We start from the raw sequence: 15,252 nt of genomic DNA, 5'->3' as shown, positions 1-15,252 counted from the left end.
TAAAATGTCCCCACAGTGTGGAAAGACGCATACCATTGTGTCGAGATCGTAATTATTTATGTAATACTGTTTGTAACCCTTTGGTGGTGTGCAGTGAGATGTTTCTAAAGTAAATTTAGTGTGCCTTGGCTGATTAATAGCTGGGAAACGCTTGATTAGAATATAGACGTTAGCGATATGTTCACCTGAAAGTAAAATAGTATTGTGTGTGTGTGTGTGTGTGTGTGTGTGTGTGTGTGTGTGTGTGTGTGTGTGTGTGTGTGTGAAGAAAAGCACATACAGTATTTGAATTTAATTAGCACGTTCACACTCGTTTACATTCACTTTTTCAATCTTTACGTTGTGAACAAGTTACTCAACTCCCATGCGGAATGATAAATCGTGGTTTTCTTTCCTACTGTTTGAGGTCGGACATTTTTTTCAACGCACTTCGCTGAGACTTGTTTACAAATAACAGCTGTCCGAAACTCAACACAGTGTTGATGTTGTGTATTTCGCCACACAATGGAAGAGGAACTGTAAATATTACCCCTGAGAGATATTCTCTTCGGTAAGTTTTGCTCTTTGTCCGTTAAGTTTAGCTGCGTTTTTATGCGAAGAGCTAGGATCACAACAATACGGAACATCTAATTTCACGAGCTAACTACTCCAGTCGATTGCCAGAAAGTAAGTGTGTCAAGTGTCAAGAATTTTCATTTTTAAATTGAAATGGTCAAATAGTTTTTTAAGTACTTATTGATTCTTCTTTCCGTAAGTTTGCCTAACACTCCATGGTTATGTAGCGTTTCACTGCTATTATATTGGCCACGTAATTTGGATGAATATCTCCTACGTCATTATGCTTTGCGGGGGTCAAATAGGATTTTTCCAATGTAATATTGCTTGACTTGCTTGACACAACATCCTCTGACCTTGGGCTCATCGAGTAAATTTTATGGGACATCCTAACTTTAAGGGACACAACATCCTCTGACCTTGGGCTCATCGAGTCAATTGGTTTAACTCCTTAAAGTTAGGATGTCCTTCTCAAGGGACATACGTCATCTGTCAAAACAAATCGCTGATGCGTATTTGTTCACCTCCATTTGAATCAAAACGGCACCACAAACCTTATTATTAAAAAGTTACGACAGTCCAAAAGGTACAGTGAATCCACACTTTTCATGGCCGTGAGAGACTTAAAGAGATCCCAGACGAGAATAGCAAAGATGTGCGAGTAATGGGTCCCTTGGGCAGAAATGTTTGTAATTGCCTATGGTAATAGTAACGGCCTGTCTTCGACATGCAAACTGTTGCATTCTTCATTTGAAATATTTTTCCAGGCCTTTTCTGCAGCCTATATCAGTTCTTCTTTGTTTCTGGGGGTTTCTCCTTTCATTCTCTTCTGGAGATGAATTGTTTGCTCTCTTGGGTTAAGGTCTGGAGATTTGGCCAGTCTTTCCCCCTGACATGTATCACAAAAAATGTGATATATTCTGCTAAATGATGTCAAAACGTTTGTTTTTGTTTTTTTTTAAATACAGTGCAGTCTTTTGAGTGTTAGTTTTCCTTACACATTATAACCGTTTAGGTTTTGTTTGGGAGGCTGAGATTGAATTAATGGCATTACCAAACCAATTATTCTTTTTCACTGAGGTCAGACATGAGGGAGGAAATGAGTACTTTTCTGAGGGCGATGCAGTCACTCTTAATGTCACAAATCTTATTACCCTCTCTAATGTATTCTATGTTTAGAGACCAAGCCTGACAGGCTTGGTGTCGTGTCGGCCAGTCTCATGGCGGAGGGAGGCACCAAGCTGACACTGAGGCGCCTGGAGGCTCCCATTCACAAGTTCATTAAAGTGGCTCTACCAACCGACCTAGAACGGCTTCAGAAACACCACAACAACATCCTGAAGGTGACGCTTTGGTTACCGTCGTCTGGGATCCACATCAAGATGGATGTCTGATTTGGTTTCTTCCTTCTTTACAGTACCAGCAAAGGCAACAATGGGGCCGTCTTCATCAGGAGCACATAAATGCCAGCCGAACAGTTCAGGTACACAAGGACATTTTCACTAAATCAGCCCTTTGTATGCGCATGGGTGACATGACATTTGAAAAAGCATGTGAGCCACAAGTTGACGCGAACCAAGGGGTCACCAGCGCGGTGCCCACAGGCACAAGGTCACCCCCGAGGAACACATGAGTAGGCCGTCGGCTGGTTGTAAAATTGGCTCACCCTTGAAGGGACATCCTGCCTTTCAAGGAATTGTGTTGACGATGATCATTTGAATCTTGAAACACTTGAGTTTTATAGAAATTAAGTGCTCCATGTTGACATTTATTTGGTTCCTCCCGTTTTTTTTTGTTTTGTTTTTTTTGTTTTGTTTTTTTAATCAGAGGTGCAACTATACTTTTCTAGATGTTTTTATTTTTTGTGTGCTGTGATTCAGGATCCGCCCTATTTTTTTCTCTAGTATGTCAAGTTTTAATAATTTAAAATAATAATATTTAGTAAAATCTAGGAACTAAGGGTTAGGTTCAGCATGTGGATTTTTTTTCTGATATGTCATAGCGATAAACTACAAACGCGTGAGAAATCATTAAATGGTTAGTGTCTTCACATTGATGACTGTCATTAATTTTTCATACCAACATTATGCCTGCAACAACAAATCGCTAAAAATAAATACGCAACAAATTTCATGACTGACTTGTGGCCGTTTTTTTGTTCCACACAATTTCCACATGATATGACCTAAAATACTATACTTAAGATCCCAGCTTAGCCAAGTCACAAGTCTTGTGTAAATAAAGTAAAGAGATAAGGGATCGGCTTATTGATTTGGTATAAAGATGTAAGGCATCAACGGTATGGATGTAGCAGGATGAAAATGCCTTTAATTTCATGTGGCATTTACAAAGGTCGCCTTGTTCTTGACAAAAAAAAGAGAGATTTCAAGAATAAAGTGTAAAAAAAAAAAAAAAAAAGAGATTTCAAAAATAAAGTGTTCAACACGCAGGGATGAATGGGCATGATGATACTTTAAAGACTAGTTGAGTTTCAGTAGTTGAATAAATACTAAGAGCAGGCCCGGTGGTCCAGTGGTTAGTGCGTCGACCTCACAGTACAGCGAGAAGGCCAGACTAGTATTGAAACCCTATCTTGATATTTTTAACAAGACCAAAATTAATTTAAAAAAAAGAAAAACTGTGATCCAGTGGTTAGCACGTCCATCTCACAATGCAGAGGTCGTGGGTTCAATCCGACTCTGGCCTTCCTGTGTGGAGTTTGCATGTTCTCCCCGGGCCTGCGTGGGTTTTCTCCGGGTACTCCGTTTTTTTCCCACATTCCAAAAACATGCATGGCAGGCTGATTGAACACTCTAAATTGTCCCTAGGCGTGAGTGCGAGCGTGGATGGTGGTTCGTCTGTGTGTGCTCTGCAATTGGCTGGCAACCAGTTCAGGGTATCCTCTGCCTACTGCCCGAAGACGGCTAGGATAGGCTCCAACACCCCCCACGACCCTTGTGAGAAGAAAGTGTATCGGAAAATGAATGAATAAATACTACGTTTTGAAGTCTAAGTGAATAATTGTTGGATTAATCGTGATTTTTATCTCAGTCAAAATAATGCTGATTATTTTCATATTGGTCCATTCGATTATGAAATCATTAGTGTAGCATATTATTAATGGTAAACGTGCAAAGTTGTCATTTCAAAAGTGTGTTCCTGCCCTTTCAGTTCAGAGGTTCCTGTCCATTTCAAAAAGGTTGGTGACCCTGCAGTGAATTTGACTTATTTATTTTATATGTATGTATAAAAAAAATTTAGCAGGCCCGGTTGACACAATGTGCTTCATCGCTGATGCCATTTAGATTTTTCAAGTTTGAGCAGGAGTAATGAATGTGCCTTTTGTTTTTTTTTTTTTAAGTCACTTGTCACATTTTAAAAATTCCTGACCAAGCGTGACTATATGGCACATGGTATTCATTTCAACTTGAATAGAGTCAGTTCAGTTCAGCTTAGTTCAGGGGTGGGCACTTCTTTTTCCTCAGGGGTAATTTGAGAAACTGGAACAGTTTAAGAATGCCGACATGCTGATGTTAACTGTGTTCCATATAATATATTGGCATTAAATTGTCTTTTTTTTTTCAAATTCTTCTTGTGATTTTTTTTTTTTTTTTTTAAGTCACTTGTCACATTTTAAAAATTCCTGACCAAGCGTGACTGTATGGCACATGGTATTCATTTCAACTTGAATAGAGTCAGTTCAGTTCAGCTTAGTTCAGGGGTGGGCACTTCTTTTTCCTAAGGGGTAATTTGAGAAACTGGAACAGTGTAAGAATGCTGACATGCTGATGTTAACTGTGTTCCATATAATATATTAGCATTAAATTGTCTTTTTTTTTTTTCAAATTCTTCTTGTGGGGATATTGAAGTTGGAATTAGGAAATATCCGGTCGGGGGCCCAGCACTCAACATGCTGGTGACGACATGGACGAGGAGTCCGTTTCTGGCTGGCAAATCCACACCCAGCTGCCAGAGATACCTGTAGAAGAGAGTGCTGCCGAGTCTTGGGATAACCTGGAAGAGGTACCGAGACCTGTGCTTGCAGGGTTAGGGACCAAGACCAATCCTTAAAATTGCCTACATTAATACAGTGAATGCCGGTTCATTGCAAGGAGACATTCCAGACCCTCTGAGCATGGCTCAACAATTAATCAAATTCAAGTAAACAGTGCAATCTAGTAAGCATAGAACTCTTAAGTTTACTTTTCCCCTTTCAGGACCTGAAGCAGCTGAGTAGTTTGGTCTCCAGCTTCTCTGTGCTTGTCCATGTAAGTATGAACAACAATTGGCTTTCACATGTTGAGCCCGTGTGCATTTCTTTCCGCCTCGCTCTGTTTGCCTCGCTGGTGGGGCTCCTTTGAGAGCACGGATCAGTTTAAGGACAACTGCGGGTGACCCTAGGGGGGACCCCTCAGCAGAGGGGCGGGAAAGCTTGAGCAGCAGCCAAGGGGGAGATGGAGGATTTGGAGGTGGAAGGAAATGTCCACGGGCGGGGAGGTGGGCAACATGGGGATGCATCGGAGCAGGTGGCGAACAGACGGCTCAGATTATCGGCCCGATCCTCGGGGATAGAGGCAGGAGAGATTAATTGTGGTGGAGAGGGAGAATGAAGATGTAGTGATGGTTCAAAACAGGCGAGAGGAGGCACAGAAAGAGCATCGACATGTTGTTTTGGCATCTCGGGTTGAGAGAGGGTGGGGGCCCTGCGGGAGTCATATTCTCGTACACAACCACCATGGATTTACTGTGCATGTCCTGGATGTGCTGTTTTGTGCTGGTTCCTCCATCCATTGTCTGACATTTCATATGACAACAATGTTTTTCTATGGAAAAAAAAAAAATTTTCAACAGCTCATTATATTCTAAAACTCAAAAAGCTATTGATGTGGTGAGGTACAAACAAGGGAAGAAATGAAGAGAAAACAATTGAACCGGCTTTAATTTCTTGTCATCCAATTATTATTATTTTTCCATGTCCAATTGGGTTCCAGCCTCCATGGACGGATGTGCAAGTTACATCTCATGACCTACGTTGCAAGTAATTGAGTTCACACCGATGTTCATCCGACCCCCTAATTGTTCTGTACTTTTTATTTCTTTAATTGCTGAAGCCCTTCTCATGTTTGCCTCTAAGCATAGAACTCTTAAGTTTACTTTTCCCCTTTCAGGACCTGAAGCAGCTGAGTAGTTTGGTCTCCAGCTTCTCTGTGCTTGTCCATGTAAGTATGAACAACAATTGGCTTTCACATGTTGAGCCCGTGTGCATTTCTTTCCGCCTCGCTCTGTTTGCCTCGCTGGTGGGGCTCCTTTGAGAGCACGGATCAGTTTAAGGACAACTGCGGGTGACCCTAGGGGGGACCCCTCAGCAGAGGGGCGGGAAAGCTTGAGCAGCAGCCAAGGGGGGGAAGGAGGATTTGGAGGAGGAAGGAAATGTCCACGGGCGGGGAGGTGGGCAACATGGGGATGCATCGGAGCAGGTGGCGAACAGACGGCTCAGATTATCGGCCCGATCCTCGGGGATAGAGGCAGGAGAGATTAATTGTGGTGGAGAGGGAGAATGAAGATGTAGTGATGGTTCAAAACAGGCGAGAGGAGGCACAGAAAGAGCATCGACATGTTGTTTTGGCATCTCGGGTTGAGAGAGGGTGGGGGCCCTGCGGGAGTCATATTCTCGTACACAACCACCATGGATTTACTGTGCATGTCCTGGATGTGCTGTTTTGTGCTGGTTCCTCCATCCATTGTCTGACATTTCATATGACAATAATGTTTTTCTATGAAAAAAAAAACAAATTTCAACAGGTCATTATATTCTAAAACTCAAAAAGCTATTGATGTGGTGAGGTACAAACAAGGGAAGAAATGAAGAGAAAACAATTGTACAGGCTTTAATTTCTTGGAAAAATAATAACAATTGGATTGTTATTATTTTTCCATGTCCAATTGGGTTCCAGCCTGCATGAACGGATGTGCAAGTTACATCTCATGACCTGCGTTGCAAGTAATTGAGTTCACACCGAGGTTTATGCGACCCCATAATTGTTCTGTCCTTTTTATTTCTTTAATTGCTGAAGCCCTTCTCATGTTTGCCTCGCTTAAAAGACATTCCCGTACAATTTTAGGCTGATGATTTCAGATTGATCATTCTAAGAATCGTGGTTATTATTATTTTGGGGGCATTTTTATGATTAGACACAATTAATATATTTTTCCAATTGAATGAATTTGCTTTACTGTGCAGTGAAATCGGCAACTATAATTAATCGAAATAATGAAGAAAATGAGGTGATAATGTCATCACAAAAAAAAAAAAAATAAATGACAAGAGTAAAAACACCGAAAGGCTTCCTCGGCCACCATGGTATCTGATTTAGCAGTCGCAGTCAAAACAATGTTTGCTTATTGACTGCTAAGTAAACCAACTGCCATGGGGGCCAAGCAAAGTGTGTGGGATGTCATAATACAGAATTATTTTATTTTGAAGGTCTGACTTTTGACAGGATGTGTTTGCTGAAGATGCCCGAGTGTTGTCAAGGAGACACCCGGAGTGTAATTTCCTTGACTTGCTCATAGAAACTTGCATTGTGGAATATGTCTTGCCGTCTGTCCAAACCCACAACTTACAAAATATTTAGGATGAATGCACAACCATTCCTGGAAATGAATGGCTAAGTCGGAGGGTTTGTACCAAAAAACAAAAAAAGTGATTATACGAAAAGCGGTATGAAATTTTTGGAAAAAAATGCTCGTTGCCAACCGAATCGTAAAGGGCATCTGAAAACGGTATTAGGGCCACACAAATAAACAAAAAGGAGCAGGGTCTACCATTAAAAAAATTGGGTGCCTGGGCACCCAATTTGGTCTCAGTCTAGAGCCCTGAATGATAAAATCAAATATTATGAGAATAAAGTATTTTTCCAAGGAAAAACAAAAGTCATATTTTGGGGTATTTCTTTTTCTTATACACCTCTTATACTGTCTGGAAAGGAACGAATTCAAATATTCAGTCAGAATCATCCAGTGTTCGTGCTCAAATAAAAGGGAAGAAAGCTTTTACCTGTTATTGTGCAAGTGAAGTGTTATGAATGGAAAGTGGTGATGCTGTTTGGAGGTGGAGGCGATGGAAAGCGGGCTCCTTGTTGTTTGGTCACTGTGTCCATGTGGCCCTCATAGGGAGAAAGACAGCTGCCACTCTGAATATTTCATGAGACGCACACACACACACACACACACACACACACACACACGCACACGCACAACCCAAACAAATGTAATCCTTGTAGTATACGTCTAACGTTCTCACGCTCATCCTTATCATGATAACCCCCGCAATAAGATTAAATAATAATAATCTGTATCCAGTTGCCTTTTGGTAGCAGAACGTGTGTGTGTGTGTGTGTGTGTGTGTGTGTGTGTGTGTGTGTGTGTGTGTGCGTGTGCGTGTGTGTGTGCACACTTGTGTCTAACCCCTGCGTTTCAGTCCCAGCAGGAGAAGATTGACAGCATTGAGGACAACGTCAACACGGCCGCTGCCAATGTGGAGGAGGGGTCCAAGAGCCTGGGGAAGGTGTGTATGCTGTGTTAATGTGTGAACACGCACACAGGCACACACACAAGTGTTCGCCTGTGTGTGTGGGTGTGTGTGTGCGTGCGGAGATCGATGGCACTTTGCCTCGCAGCTATTCCAACCGCGTTTGTCCCTATTGATCCGCTTGAAAACGGAGGAAAGCCACAATTAAGGAAATTGAGAGAGGAGAGGGATGGAGAGGTTATCTGCGTGTGTGGAGCTTCAAGACGAGCTCTGAATAACTGCTCCGTGTTTTCATTGCCATTTGAGCGCACGCACTCAGTGAGCTGAGTGTTCCTCATTGGCCTTCACACATATGACGCGCTCGAAATGTCGAAAGTTTGGCCCGCCGTGGCCGGCGTGAATCACGTGTTGGAGCCACTCAACACTCGCTGACACGTACCCGCTCCCACACCGCCGTAGTTCTGACAGTGAAGCTTCATTTGAGTGTTTTTGGGTGCCAGGATGGCATTTAATACGCTGGCAAAGTTTGCCCATCATTCCCTCAATTTTTTCTATTCCAAACCACTGTGCGCTCAATTTCATGACAAACACAATCATAATGTAAGCAGAAGCAACGTTTAGAATTGTGAAGAATTGAGAGATTGTTGTGCTTCTCAGATATGGTTTGAATGAATCAGCAGTCGATCACCGGTGTACAGTACAAAATGGCGTCAGGAACACATTCCTATTAGATTTGTTCCTGCTTGACTATGAGTGTAATGTCCTGAATGTGTGCAATTTATGTCATGAAACCCCGATTGTAAATGTTATGATAATCAATGACTCTTTGGCAATGTGCGCCATGTACTCAAGTCAGACCTCACAACTTCTGAACTTGGAGGTTGCAAGTATGCAAATGCATCGGCAGAATGATTCAATTCCCTTCCACGAGATGAAACTGGGATCAAAATCAACAAATCATCTGTTAGCTCACACTTGTGGGGTCTCTGTGTGAAAGAAGACTCAATGCTAACACCATTTGCGTGATGCCACGCGAGCTGGAAAGGTAACGGAGTCCTGATTAGACAACACAAGGTCGAGCGGAAGGGGTGTATGGAGATAACACAAATGAGAGCAGCGTCAGATGTTTTAACACGTTGAAACATCTTGTTATCTGTCATCAGGGCAAACGACATTACACACACACACACACACACACACACACACACACACACACAAACAAGCTGCTTTGTGTATCCATTTTCGATTTGGGCTTAATGTGATAACTTGCATACACACATCCAAACTCAGGATTTACAAATTGGCAAAATTAAAGCTTGATACGTTTGTTATTTGTAATATTTCGCCATGATAACTATGTCTTGCCAGAGGTGGGATGTGACGAGCTACAGTTGCTCCGTCACATTCACTCGAGTAACTTTTTGGATGACTTGTACTTGTCAGCGACATACTTTCCAAAGAAAAAGTAAACCGTACACACTGTGCAGAGCACCTAAGATAAAGATATAAGGTGGGAGAACTCACATTGTTTCTGAGTAATGAAACTGATGGATCCAAGTATTTGAATTTGCAGTTCTATTTCCTGATTTGACATTCATCCCATATTTAAAAAATCTGATCTTCCTCCCCAGTTACTCTGTACTTGAGTACTTTTTTTAAAAATTAAATACTGTTACACAAGTAATTATTTAAAGAACTACGTTTTCCTTCTACTTGAGTCAAATTACTCTATGAGTTGAGTATTTTTTTTGAAAATGAATCAATAGAAATAAGTAGAATCTGTACTTGAGTACTTTTTTTAAAAATTAAATACTGTTACACAAGTAATTATTTAAAGAACTACGTTTTCCTTCTACTTGAGTAAAATTACTCTATGAGTTGAGTATTTTTTTTTTGAAAATGAATCAATAGAAATAAGTAGACAATAACTAGAAATTATAGCCAGAGTCACGGAAGTTGCAGGAATAAAACTGTGTTTACTATCACACACTGACGTGATTCAAATCTTGAAAACTTTATCAATCCAGATTGATTGAATTTAACGCTGATGTTTCCGTGTGTGTTCAGGCGGTGGGATACAAGTTGGCCATCCTGCCTTTGGCCGGAGCACTCATCGGCGGAGCGTTAGCCGGCCCGCTCGGCCTGCTGATTGGACTGAAAACCGCGGGAGCGGCAGCCATTGGGGGCGGGGCCCTGGGCTTCGCGGGCGGCAACCTGGTGAAGAATCACCGTAAAAACCTGCTGACGTTGCGGATGAAGCAGTTGACGGCGCCGCCATCCGACGTTCGGTCAAGCAAGGATGAGTGAGAGACGGCCGGCCTCGTGTTCCTTGCTTGATTAATCAAGACTGCGAGCTGTTAACTACAGATGCGAATCCGTTTGCGTTCAGGACGTACGTAACCATCCTCTTTTGTGCTGACATAGTTGTGTGTTCAGCCTCACCTTAAATATAAAATGGAGACACCATGGACACTTTTAGAGACCTGAACCCTCTCTCCTGGAAGAACTACTGCCTGTTTTGTCAACTTAACATGATCTCAAAGATCCATTACAAGAGCTGTGTAAAAAAACAATACAAATAAAACTCAATTGTCATTAGGAGAAGTACAGTATATTTGTCCATTTTACATAGTACACTGATCTCATTGCAGACGTTGATATGTAAAAATCATATAAAATGACCATGTCAAAAAGTAACAAACACTTTTTATAGTTTAAACCAGTGGTGTCCAAACTATGGCTACGGGGGTCAATTGCGGCCTGTCGTCTGTTTTTAATCAAACAATGGTTTTCACAAGGCCCACATAGGCTCCGGCACAACGCGTTTGCATATGAGAGATAATTTCCGTTATTATACTAAAAAAATATGCTATTTGTTTTGGAACGTTGTGTCTTTGAAAAAAACACAATTGTGGTACCGCTCTTGAACTGGATCTGGTCTTTTTGCAGCAATTTAACATCCCGTTCTGAGAAATTACTGCAACAAAATTGTAAACCTCTGCTGTTACTGTAGTCACATTGACTTTATATTACTAGTTTTTATTTCATTAACATAGACACAACACACCCAAGTGCCAACATGCAGGTCACTTCAGGAAGAAATGTGTTCCATGCTTTGTTTTATTGCTTCACGTCAGCTCAACCAAATGTTGCCAGACATGTCTTATGTTTGAATGTGAATAAAGACCACACAAAAATACGCAAAACACAACATTTTGTAAAATGACTTTTAATCATCATCCCTTTCCCAAATTCTTTCCCTTCTTGAGATGAGTTATTTGGAAATGGCATCCCCCCGATTCTTTCATGTGTTGGGGCTGATGTCCCAATGTCTCTTGGCCTCGATTGGACAGTACAAACTGAGCAACAAGTCCGCTAAATCTTAAGTCTTCTTTTAGATCCATTTCAAGGATCAATTACTAGTACCAGAGACTTATTAAACATTTTTTTAAGAGTGTTCTTTCTGACATACAACAGCCATGATCATGTGGATGTGCACGTGTACAAAAACATGGGTTGGATTCGAGGAAAACACTCGGTGGATAAGAAAAGCCTTTCATTATTTATCACAGTGGAGGTTGTAAGCTTCAGTGGCACAGCACAGAAAAATTATTTTCACTTGTCATTTTAGTCTAATCTTTGGCAATTACAATTTTTTTGTAAGTAATGATTTTGTGTAGGGATAGGGAAGAGTCCTCCTTTGTAAAACAATGACGATCAAATGAGCATTTGTGGGTTTGAAGTCAATTTACTTGTTTTGTTTTTTTGCATGGCCTTCTGGATCAAACATTCTCGTGGGTGCCCAGAATTGGAAAGAGACAAAAAAAAATGTTGTTCTCTGAAAAGCATCTTTTTTTCTTTTTTTAAGTGAAAAGAAAGACAATTAATTCGAGCCACTTTCGCAAAACTCACAGGATTCATCTCTCTTCAGAGTGCTGTGCTAAACTCTGACGATCTTAGTCAGGGGTAGGGAACCTTTTTCCTATCTGGGGCTGTTTCAGTCTTGGTGCTAGATTTGTGGTGGTGGTTGTTTTCAATATAAATTATACAAACAACTCACAAAAGGTTAGTTCAGACAGTGGCCCCATTGTTCATGACCAAGTGACACCTTTTAAAATTGCCATGGGGGGAAAAAGCAGGAAAACTCAAGTTTACACATGCAAAACAAGGCATGAAGGGGTTTCTGCAAAAAAAGAAAAAAACAGATTCATTACAATAAACCAGAAACATGAAGGGGATCCAATGTAGGCGGGTTTCACATGAAATTTCAAGATGAACCCATTGCCAGGTTATTTGAGCTTCTCAAAACTTCTGGATGCAATGTCCAACTGTGATATGCTGCTGGCATAATTCACAACTGTTCACAATATCCACAGTCTACTTCTATGCCTTTCTGTGACACTTCCAGTGTCTGTTGCAACTTGGTGATGACTCAGCTCAGTGGCCACATCATTCTGAGAACATTCTATTTGAATCTCTTGGTCAATTGTTAGGTGTTGTCCTGGTTTCATGATGTTGAAACGTGAGCGACATGATGACCACACCTGTTTAAATGCCAATTCTAATTGAAGCAGGGAATGCATCAGTGCATTCATGGATCAAACACTTGAATTTTGCCATTCAGCTTGTGACAGAACAGCAAGTTGTGCAAAAGTACTGAAACACTTCACAGCTCATTCAAATGTTTACAGGTCAATTTGAGTTCACGTGTTCATGTGAATTTGAGGTTCGCTGTCAATTTTCAACCAAAAGCCCAATATCCTATTCTGCTATTTTGGGAGGAGTGTATATTAATGTGCCTTCATGGGCCACGTGTTTTCAGTCTTTTTATTACAGTTCCTCTGATGTTTTTGTTTTGAGAAAAGCACGGCAAATCTACTTACAGTTTCCCTACACCTAGCTCGAAACAAGTAGTATCAAGTAGCTGACATGTTTCTAATCCTTCAGAAATCTTGCAGAGAGAGAGAGAAGATGCTACTACTTCAAAATATCGTCTTGTGCTTTTACGAAGACATAATGAGTATCACCCACATGAGGCGGCGTCGGAGTAACCTTGGTGGAAAAGAGCCACGTTAGAGAACAAGTGGAGTGACGGGTGAATAGAATCAACAAAGAAAAATAACGGTGCATTTAATTTAGATCAACAAATGCCAAGGAACAAAAACATATGTACAAGCTTGAAAAAAAAAAAAACAAATAAACATAAAAATACTTCTCATGCTTCTACCCCCACACCCACGCACTTAAGTCTTCACCTTTCCCCAGAATCCAAATAAAATGTTACAAGTTAAGAAAATATAGGCTATTCCAACATGGTTGTGTCATGGGCTTTGCACTATCACTCTTTCTCTTCTCCAGTTCTTCATCTCTCTTTTAAGTAAGGGTGTTGGGTGTTGCTGTTCTGTCCCGCTGGCCTGTGTCCTGACCCAAAGCTCCCCTCCCCGGACGTCCCCACCCCCCGAGGTGTGGCACTGAGTCAAAAAGGGTGACTGGTAGGAAAGGCGGCTGGGGTCACAGCTCATCGCGGTCCCGTCCAAGGATGGTGTAGCGAGTCTCGCTGGGCGCCAGCTTTTGGAAGGAGCTCTGTGGGGGTTTGCTGGCCCCGTCGCCCCCGATCTCCTCCTGACGACAAACACAAAGGCCAAGTCATTTCAGACGACAAAAGATGACGTGAGCAGCTTCTGCTAAGATCTTAAGGCATTTTTCGAGGGGAAGTGTTCCAAGTACAAGTCATTGATCATCTTTCCCCTGTAAAATGAATGTAGATGCCATTAATTCATTTCGGCCTCCCAAAATAAAGCCAACTAAATATTTGTAATGTGGTTTTTAACGAGCGAAAAAGAGCTTATTCCACTTCATAAAAACAGATGTGCCTGTGAATATTGTTATATTATCCAGCGACATGGGCTAGCATAGCTTAAAGCGGGGTGGCCCAAGTGCCCGTCCCCATGGGCAGGCAAAAAAGGGGCCGTACCTGCCCACAAAATTACTTTTACCTCGTCACCCTGCTTCCTTTAAGATGGAGCCCAAGGGTAGCAAATACAATGAAAACAGCAGGGGCCTCAAAAGTGAACCCTGAGGAACACCATACCATCCTTGGGCAAAGCAGTACTCAAGATAATATCTTCAAATGACCAAGTCTTCTTGCTGTACAGGTAGCTTAGGGCTAAACTATGTGATTGTTTGAAATATTGGAATTAGCTTCTGAATAGCACAACGAGCAGTTATCCTTTTCTTAGGAGTCATTCTCAGGGCTAATTCAGAGAAAAGAGACAGTACTCTAATTGCAGTGTGACGCAGGGCCAATGACAATTGCGCAGCACCAGAACAAGCACAATAGATCTTTCTGCGTGTCTGCGCCATGAGCTTCTGTACACTATCGCAAGCTTCTTGTTTCTTAGAAGCCACTCAGAAGGCTAATTAAGAATAAAAACAAAAAAAAAAAAAACCCAAAAAAACAAAACAACAGCAACTTATTTGCAATGTGTGACGCACATTGCCAATAATGGTTTCAGAGCATGAGAAGAAAGACAAAAGATCCTTCCGCGTATCCATGCCAAGACGATTTGCAAATCGATAAAACACCTTAAATCAAAGTCATTTTTCTATTAAAACAATGTGCAAAACCCGAGGCGCCACTGTGAATGTTTCTCGCAATCAAAACAGAGCATTACTATCAATGTGAGTTTTTTTCTGAACGTAGCTCTTGCACTGGATCTCATTCGATTGTGTTCGAGCGGTTATCAAGGCGGTGTGTACCCAGACCTGTCCGGGCGTGCTGTCCGTGGGATCCGGACCGTGGTGGAACTCTCTGTGTAGTTTTCCGGAGTGAAGGTCCAACACGAACTGTTTCAGCTTGCCAGGAATACCATAAAGATTCATCACAAAGAACACGCCATGAATCGGCGGCACATTCCGACACTGCGTTCCACATAGTTCCAGTCTGACTCGTTGTAAGGGACAATAAGACGCCGGTGACACGAAGACGCGTTAATCCATAAAGCATCTTATTAACGACAGGTCACGAGAGGCTGTCGCGTTACGCGGATGGCACCCAGCTCCCCTGGTGGACCTTGTGTGTGTGTGTGTGTGTGTGTGTGTGTGTGTGTGTGTGTGTGTGTGTGTGTGTGTGTGTGTGTGTGTGTGTGTGTGTGTGTGTGTGTGGC

General features: G+C 41.8%; 1 protein-coding gene and 1 long non-coding RNA gene across 2 annotated transcripts; one reads left to right on the top strand and one right to left on the bottom strand.

The window, feature by feature from the left end:
• Positions 1-387: 387 nt before the first annotated feature.
• On the top strand, positions 388-10,656 carry stx17 (syntaxin 17). Its single transcript, XM_019892067.1, has 7 exons — positions 388-550; positions 1,735-1,898; positions 1,973-2,038; positions 4,435-4,578; positions 4,773-4,823; positions 8,036-8,122; positions 10,154-10,656. Exons 2-7 carry the CDS (start codon positions 1,776-1,778, stop codon positions 10,391-10,393), a joined length of 711 nt encoding a protein of 236 aa, XP_019747626.1. The 5' UTR covers positions 388-550; positions 1,735-1,775; the 3' UTR covers positions 10,394-10,656.
• An 817-nt stretch (positions 10,657-11,473) lies between these two features.
• LOC109529004 (uncharacterized) lies at positions 11,474-14,955 on the bottom strand. Its single transcript, XR_002170763.1, has 2 exons — positions 14,852-14,955; positions 11,474-13,708 (listed from the first exon to the last, which is right to left on the bottom strand). It is a non-coding gene; the product is annotated as an uncharacterized LOC109529004 (long non-coding RNA).
• Between the last annotated feature and the right edge of the window lie 297 nt (positions 14,956-15,252).

The sequence above is a fragment of the Hippocampus comes genome, unplaced genomic scaffold (genome assembly GCF_001891065.2).
Source record: "Hippocampus comes isolate QL1 unplaced genomic scaffold, H_comes_QL1_v1.1 scaffold153, whole genome shotgun sequence".
Classification (NCBI taxonomy): Eukaryota; Metazoa; Chordata; class Actinopteri; order Syngnathiformes; family Syngnathidae; genus Hippocampus; species Hippocampus comes.
The sequence above is the reverse complement of the archived record's forward strand: the minus strand, read 5'-3'. Positions and strand labels throughout refer to the sequence as shown.